At 38.0% G+C, this 9,017-nt stretch overlaps 1 protein-coding gene across 1 annotated transcript in view; it reads right to left on the bottom strand.

Moving 5' to 3' along the window:
* LOC106877714 (dynein axonemal heavy chain 5) overlaps window positions 1-9,017 on the bottom strand; it is a 444,169-nt gene that overhangs the window by 358,879 nt on the left and 76,273 nt on the right. The window contains exons 20-22 of the mRNA XM_052971252.1: window positions 5,831-5,982; window positions 4,936-5,143; window positions 248-468 (exon numbers count right to left, since the gene is read on the bottom strand). Of these exons, the coding sequence (XP_052827212.1) occupies window positions 248-468; window positions 4,936-5,143; window positions 5,831-5,982 (581 nt within the window). The remainder of the gene's footprint in view (window positions 1-247; window positions 469-4,935; window positions 5,144-5,830; window positions 5,983-9,017) is intronic.

Raw genomic sequence — 9,017 nt, 5'->3', positions numbered from 1 at the left:
ATAGTGGAGGAGATATTATGTTGCCGTGTGCTCGAACTCTGCAAGAAGTTAATAATTTTTTTTGACTAAAACACAACTGGAACCCTAAGTAAGGCATGTGTAAAATTTGAATGAAATTGGTTGCGTAGTTCTCGAGTTTTAGGGATTCACACACACACACAGACAGACAGACAGACAGACAGACAGACAGACAGACAGACAGACAGACACACATTCTCATTTTTATATATATAGATATCTATATTACATTTAACAATAGCATCAGTGTTCCTCTGGGTAAAGTAACCAAACATGGCATAATAACAACAGGGCTGGCACTCTTGGCAACGTTGGTTCTTGTGTTTATTATCAGGACTCATGCAAGGAAACCCATTGGCAATAGTGAGCCCTTGTCGTTCTTCTTCTTTCAGGTTAGAGATCAGCAGATTGGCTAAATCCTCGACTGATTTTTCCACCAACTGGCTGGAACTAAAAAAAGAGAAAATATTCATGTTTTATTTTTTAAGTTAAAAATGGCAGAGAACTAATTACAGATTTCTAATATAGGCATAAGGACCAAATTTTAACAGGAGGGAAGAATCAGTTATAGACTAAAATGTTAAAGAACCCCCTTTGGTCATGAATGATCATGGGATTGCAACTAGAAAGTTACTCTCCGAGGCACATGTCTGGACAAGGTTGTTTGCAGAAGACCAGCAGTTGCCCATGCATACCAGACTTTCCTCTCCATGCCACAGATGTTACCCAAGGAAAAGGCAAAGGCCAATACAGCTTGGCACCAGTAATGTCACAACTCATTTCTACAGCTGAGTGAACTGGAGCAATGTGAAATAAAGTGTCCTGCTCAAGAACACAACACACAGCATGGTCCAGTAATTGACCTCACTACCTCGGTGCTCTAACCACTCAGTCATTGGTACTTATTTTATCAGCTACTATAAAGATGAAAGGTAAAGTTGACTACAGCCAGATTTGAACTCAGAATACATAGGAAGATAACTAAATACCATGAAATATCTGCCAATACAACCATCCTTCAAACTACTAATTAACTTCCAATTTTGACACAAGGCCAGCAATTTTGAGGAAAGGGATTACTTGATTACATCAACCCCAGAATTCAACTGGTACTTATTTCATCCACCCCAAAAGGATGAAAGGCAAAGTCAACCTTTTTGGAATTTGAAATCAGAACATATAGACAGATGAAATACCACTAAGCATTTTACCTGCCTTGCTAATGATTCTGCCAGCTTACCATCTTGCAAACAACTAATTATTAATGAACCAAGACATATATGAAGGGGTACTGAAAAGTTCCTGGCTGTAAGGGTATCATGAAAGGCCTGGTTGAAGGCTCAAACTTCCAACTTTTTGTTTTTTTTTACAGGGTTTAGAAAAACTGTAGGACTGCTGCAATAAGCATGTGACTCTGAGACGGGGAATATGTTGAATAAAATTATAATTAACTGATTCCTCCTGTATTTTCTTCTACCCCAAGCCAGGAACTTTCCAGCACCTCCTTGTAATGTCAATTTACATATCAGTTAACATCACTTGTCTGTGTAGCATCACTTCAGTGTATCAGTTTCATCTTGAATTCAATTTCGAGAATATTTTAGACAAATAAATTTCAATGAATTATCTTTAATAATTTTATCTCAAGTGAAGAGGTTAAGTATAACTTGCAAAATCAATATATCCTTTTTCTTCTATATCGTTCTTCAATATGATTTTATGTCTGTAATATTCTGATAGATATCTCAGGCTGAGAACACGAATTTTTCATTCTTTGAACTTTATGTATTCCTTCTTAATGGTATATAATTATTGAAATATATAGTTTGTAAATAGAGCCCACGTTTGCAAACTATAATTTCATAATTGAATATATTTAACCAAATAAAATGCCTAACTGCCTGCTTTTCATTTTTTCTATCATTTGATCTATCTATCTATCTATGTATTTCTCTCTCTCTATATATATATATTCATATATATATATATATATATCTGCCTACCTACTTACCTATCTACCTACCTACCTACCTATCAACCTACCTACATAACTATCTACCTATCTCTGTCTGTCTGTGTGTCTGTTTGTCTATCTATCTGTCTATCTATCTATTTCTCCCTCCCTCTCTCTCTCTCTCTATATATATATATATATTTATATATATATATATATCTGCCTACCTACTTATCTCTCTACCTACCTACCTTCCTACCTACCTACCTACCTATCAACCTTCCTACATAACTATCTACCTATCTCTGTCTGTCTGTCTGTCTGTTTGTCTATCTATCTGTCTAACTATCTAGTTTTCTCTCTTTCTTTCTTTCTATCTGTTTGGCTGTCTGTCCATCCATCTGTTATCTATCTAACATGTTACAAGCTAATGAAAGTGGGGTGCTATTCACAGTTACTCAAAATAAACCTGCTTGAGAAAGTAGCCAAACATCCCTCAAATCACACTGTTGTCATACAAAGAGGAAACAATGAATGAAGTAGTCCCTAATGTATAAAAAAAAGACAGGATGGTTATCGTTGGAACACCTTTGATTACAGGACTACTCAAACAGTCCTAGGGGGTTCAAAAGTGACATGTAACATTAAGTGTTAGTCTTTGTATAAAGATAATCTTTCTGTTTATGCTATGTTACAAAGAATTAACAGAGCGTTAATTACATTCTTTAAAAATACTAGTTTCAAATTTTTGTGCAAGGCCATCAAAATTTTGGTGAGAGAGTAAGTCAGTTACATTGATCTCGGTATGTAACTGGTACTTATTTTATTGCACCTGACAGGATGAATGGCAAAGTTGCCCAAAGATGGAATTAGAACTTAGACACAAGAAATGCTACTAAGCATTTTGCCTGGTATGCTAACGATTCTTTGTTCTAAAGGTACAAGGCCTGAGATTTTGTAGGGTAGGGACTAATCAATTACATCAACTCCAGTGCTTCACTGGTAACTTAATTTATCGACCCTGAAAGGCTGAAAAGCAAAGTTGACCTCGATGGAATTTGAACTCAGAATGTAAAGACGAACGAAATATCGCTAAGCATTTCATCCAGCATGCTAACAATTCTGCCAGCTCCTCTGCCTCAAATATAACTACAACATTGATTGAGTTACTTCTGAAATGTCTTGTTCTCCCAGGAGTTGATTTAAATCTATCAGAAAATGGTATCTTTCATCCTGAAGTCCATTCTCTTCATAGTAGTTCTCTTCACTAAAGCCTTCAATGCAACTTTTCAAGCTCTATATTAAGGTACCAAAACCCTACTGCAAGCACCTTATATTTCACAATGCTTATGGGTATCTAAATGTGGGCAGAGGCTTATGTTTACTTGTCTGTATGACTTACTCTGGCAGTGATATTATGTGAATATACATAGCATATTGGTTAATGCAATAAGGTATCAACTATGAGTAATGAACATTTTTCAAACATGAAAATAAAAGAACATCTTGGGCTAACAATGGGGGACCACAACCTTGTGCAGTGATCTGCTACAATAAAGCAGCCAAATCTTCAAACTACACCATATATTCTTTAAAAAAAAGGACTTCACTGGATAATCTAAACTTATATGTACAAAAAGGCAGGATAGTCACATCTGGATTGTCTTTCATCATAGATCTGCTAAATGATACTGACTTGGGTGTAAAAACGAGCAATGACAACAACAGCAGCAACAACAACAAAAACAACAACAACAACAACAACAACAGCAGCAGTAGCAGCAGCTGTTGCAACAGCAACAGCCACAACAACAACAACAAGAGCTAGTGTAATATAACTGGGATGGTTACAATGTCAGACATACTGCTTCTTAAACCCTATAGAAAGTAAATACATCTGGTTATCATAATAATAATAATAATAATGATGATAATAATAATAATAACAACAACAATAATGATTATAATAATAATATTCTGCTCAATACCATAGATTTGCTTATCAGTTGTTTGACCTTAACCAGTTGAGTGCATGTCCCTTGGTAGCTGACGATATATATGTATCTCTGATCATGAGCAGAAGTAGTGGGGGAGCACAATAACCATGTGTTGAGAGGAATTCTTTGGAGTTTGAATAATTCACCTCTGGAAACATGGGTGTTTCATCCAAAATCCTTAAGCAACCCTTATTCAGGGTCCTTTTTAGCAGAATAGGCGACTCAACCTGAAGAAAATTTTAACTGGATCTTACCTGCAAGATCATATGAGATCACTGTGTCATGCACATATGGTTGTGATGCATGTGACTGGTGTACCCTTATTAAACGGGTAGTCATGATGGGTATTTTGGGCTTCGTATATTTGTACCCCAGTGTCACTTTGATGGCATGCACTGCTCTCTCACTCAATAAGTGGAAGCACAAGGCCTCAAATTTTGGGGGAAGGATTATGTTGTTTAAATCGACTACCAGTGTGTAACTGGTACTAATTTTATCAACCCCGAAAGGATGAAAGGTAAAGTCGACCATGGCGGAATTTGAACTCAGAATGTGATGGCAGATGACGTACCGCTAAGCATTTCACCCGGTATGCTAACAATTCTGCCAGCTTGCAGCCTTCTCAATAATAGTAATAATAATAATCAAAAGATGTAAGTCAATTACGTTGAACCTAGTGCTTAACCTGTACTTATTTTATTGACCCCAAAACAACGAATGGCTAAGTTGACTTCGGTGGCATTTGAACTGAGAATTTAAAGACAAACGAAATGCTGCTAAGTATTTTGCCTGGCAATATTGGCCTTGTTATCAAACAAGTTGTAGTGTCCCTGATCATAACAACTTGTCAGATGACAACAGCTATGATAATGAAGAGGGTGATGGGAATAATATCAAACATATAGATGGCAAGATTAACAAGAGCTAACCATGTTTTATAAAAAATAACGAAGGACCTGGACTTACATGTTGATGGCTTCAGCTGCAGTAGAAACTACTTTGCTTGTTTTTTCCAGAAACTCATGCACAGTAATAGGTTCGTCCTCAGGCAATTCGCAAAGTGGCATCAGAGAAATGTCATCAAGGACAGCATCAATCTGACATTCAAGGAGGTCGGTCACTCTCTTTACAATCTTCTTCAGTTCATGAATGGCCTGGTTACATTTCACCACATCTAGTGGGATATATAAGACAATCCATTTAGGGATTTAATCATATCAGTATGATCACCAATTGCATGCATGCGCACACACACACACACACACACACACACACACACACATACATGCACACACACACACACACACACACATTCTGAGATTTATTAATACATATCTATATGTTGGTTGTTGAAAACTGTAGGAAGCTTGTCGTATATGTTTGAGCCATGTATATATGTGGTGGTGTATGGATGTGTGTAGGAGTCCGTGTATGAAATGAGTTAGTGTTGATATTCCATGTTTGTCACTACATGAGAAAAACATTGATGATAGGTGTAGGCATGGGTGTATGGTAAGAGGTTTGCTTCCCAATCACTTAGTTCTAGGTTCAGTCTCACTGCATGCCATCTGAGCAAGTGTCTTCTGGTATAGCCTTGGGCTAGTCAAAGCCTTGAGTGGATTTGGTAGACAAATGCTGAAAGAAACATGTTGTGTGTGTGTGTGTGTGTGTGTGTGTGTGTGTGTGTGTGTGTGTGTGTGTGTGTGTGTGTGTGTGTGTGTATGTGTGTGTGTACCTGTGTACCTGTGTTTGTCCTACACCACCCCTTGACAGCTGGTGTTGGTTTGTTTACGCTCTTGCAGACCAATAAAAGAAGCATTTACATACAACTGGTAATTGGTATTTTGAAAAAACAACTTACAAGAGTTGATATTAAATGAGGTCCAAGTGAGTTGTCCAAGACCAGGTTTTAAAACCTTCTCTACATGGTCGCGCAAGGGTTTTGTTAAAGTCCACAGCACCTGAGGAATGGTCGTTTGAATATGTTTGTATTTTACCAACATGGAGTTGAGGCTGCAAAGAGATTTGAAAAATGTTTTTCAGTCAGTTTAGTAAACAATTGCTGGAGAATGCAGTAGTCTATAGATATGTGTTATTTTATGTTAGTAAGCTTTTAAGAGAAGTTAAAAAGGTAATGGGTAAAGACCCCCTTTGGTCATGAATGATCATGGGATTGCACCTAGGAAGTTCCTCTCAGAGGCAAAAGTCTGGGCAAGGCTGTTGTGGAAGACCAGCAGTTGCCCATGCATAACAGTCTCCCCTCTCCACACCACTAATGTTGTTCAAGGCTGATACAGCCTGGCACCAGTGACATCACAACTCATTTCTACAGATGAGTGAAGTGAAGCAACATGAAATAAAGTGTCTTGCTCAAGAACACACCACACAGCCTGGTCTGGGAATTGAACTCATGACCCCGCCAGCTGGAAGTCTGACACACTAACCACTGAGTCACAGAGGAGAATTATATGTAAAGATATATCAAAGAGTTAAATTCAAGTATTAGGAAAGACAGTCTGGTTATAAGGATTAAATAGGAAAAACTGTTCACCTATATACTGAAACAAACTTTTGGTAACAATTAGGTGAAAGCTGTACATAAAAATTAGAAGAATGGGTAGATTGGATAATGATACTAAATCCATATCTTTCTATAAGAAACTAGTGAAAAAATAGTTAATTTCAAGACACTAGAGTGGTAGTTGTCAAAATGGTACACATTTAGATAAAATGAGAAATAGCTATGGCTGTGCAATGATATCTTCACTGAAATCTGGAACACAAAGGAACAGAGACAGTAGCTGGACATTTAGCATTTAACCGGTCATATTTGGCCAAAACATTCTGCCTGTCTTATATTCAAACTGACTAGATCCAGCTTCTCACACCTATCCTACAATGTTATTCTAAAAATAATCAATTGCATCATTGAAATCTTGAAGCTACAAGATAATGCATGACAATTCAAAACAATATGAATAAATAAGCATTCATCATCATCATCGTTTAACGTCTGCTTTCCATGCTAGCATAGGTTGGACGATTTGACTGAGGACTGGCAAGCCAGAAGGCTGCACCGGGCATGAGGGCCAGTCACATGGTACTGGCAATGAGGGCCAGTCACACGGTACTAGCAATGGCCACGCTCAAAAAGGTGTTTTTACATGCCACCTGCACAGGAGCCAGTCCACTTTTGACAAAATAATGTGAATGCTAAAGGCTTAAAGACCTTTGCAATTTGTGGAAGAAAGATTACTGCACTTTTATGGTCATATTATGCAGAATAAGGATTAGTGCTGGTGCTAAAAGACTATCACTACTGAGAATGAAAGATGCTTGTAGGTAAACTGAAGAAAACAGGTAAGGTTCAGAATGGAGTATTGCTCTCACATCGGTGATGGTGTTGCTGCTGCTGCTACACAGACATCTAAGGGCACATCATCTGATTGATCAGTATAAAGTCATTCACAGATGTGTTTCAACCTTTGACTCATAGGTGCATTTCCTTCTTTCTCTGCCTTTTTTTTTACCATTAATATAAAGGCCTCTGTTCCTTGGAGCCTGCTGGACTTCTCAGCTTACCCAACTCTCCTCTTCTCATCACCCTTGTTGTGTTCAAATCCCTTTTCTAGCCTTGTACTAATCCCTACGACCAGTCCTTCCTTCCTTCCTTCCTTCCTTCCTTCCTTCCTTCCTTCCTTCTAAGAACATCAGTCCTCTGGTTATTCCTCCCAGCACATGTTTTTTTCCCATTTGGAGGTATGTAGCTTAGTGGTTAGTGTATTGGACTCAAGATCATAAGATTGTGGTTTTGATTCTTGGACTAGGTAACACATTGTGTTCTTAAGCAAAATGCTTCATTTCACATTGCTCCAGTCCACTCAACTGGCAAAAATGAGTAATCTTGTGACGAGCTGCCATCTCATCCAGGTGAGGAATTTATACTCCATGGAAACCAGGAAACCAGCCCTTTATGAGTCAGCATGACTCGAGAATGTAACTTCACCTTTTATTTACGTCTTTCCCAAAGAAGTTGACTTACAAAGATTCAATTTTACAGGTTTCAGATTGCCATGGCCACTGCCCTTTTCTCCAGACCCAGCAAGTGAAAAACACAATGTGTAGAGGAGCAGTGATTGCAGTTTTGTGGTACTATTGCATAAAGTGATGATTTGTGCTAGATAAATTAGAACCATGCATTGACAGTGAAAGATGTACATAGCAAAGAGGAAACATGAAGAAGTAGTGAAGACAGGGCCTCAAAGACAAGATGATGCACATAATGACAGAGAGCAGAGACAATTTACTGAACTATGGATCTGCCTAATCTATGCTAGGATGGAAAAATAGGCATTAGATCATGGTAATCATGGTGAGGATGAAATATGTAGTGAGTCCAATGAGTAGCAAGTGGTATAATGTTGCTATTCTTTTATTCCTTTATTCCTTTATTCTTTTACTTCTTTCAGTCCTTTGACTGTAGCTATGCTGGAGCACTGCCTTCAAGGGGTTTTTGTCGAAGAAATTGATGCCAGAACTTATTCTTTGTAAGCCTAGTACTTATCCTATCGGTCTTTTTTGCTGAACCACTAAGTTATGGAGAAAACACTCCAGCATCGGTTGTCAAGTGATGGCAATGGTGGGGTAGGGGACAAACTCAGATACACACACATAAATACACACACACACACACACACACACACACACACATATATATATATAAGATGGGCTTCTTTCAGTTTCCATCTACCAAATCCACTCACAAGGCTTTGGTCAGCTCAAAGTTATAGTAGAAGATGCTTGCTTAAGGTGCCATGCAGTGGGACTGAACCTGGAACCATGTGGTTGGAAAGTAAGCTTCTTACCACATAGCCATGCCTGCACCTATGTTGGTCTCTATCTTTTATCTTTTACTTGTTTCAGTTATAAAACTGTGGCCATGCTGGGGCACCACCTTGAAGAACTTTTAGTTGAATGAATTGACACCAGTGCTTATATTTTTTTAAGCCTGATACTTATTGTATCAGGCTGTTTTTGCCAAACCATCA

The sequence above is a fragment of the Octopus bimaculoides genome, chromosome 10 (assembly GCF_001194135.2).
Source record: "Octopus bimaculoides isolate UCB-OBI-ISO-001 chromosome 10, ASM119413v2, whole genome shotgun sequence".
Taxonomy (NCBI): Eukaryota; Metazoa; Mollusca; class Cephalopoda; order Octopoda; family Octopodidae; genus Octopus; species Octopus bimaculoides.
The sequence above is the reverse complement of the archived record's forward strand: the minus strand, read 5'-3'. Positions and strand labels throughout refer to the sequence as shown.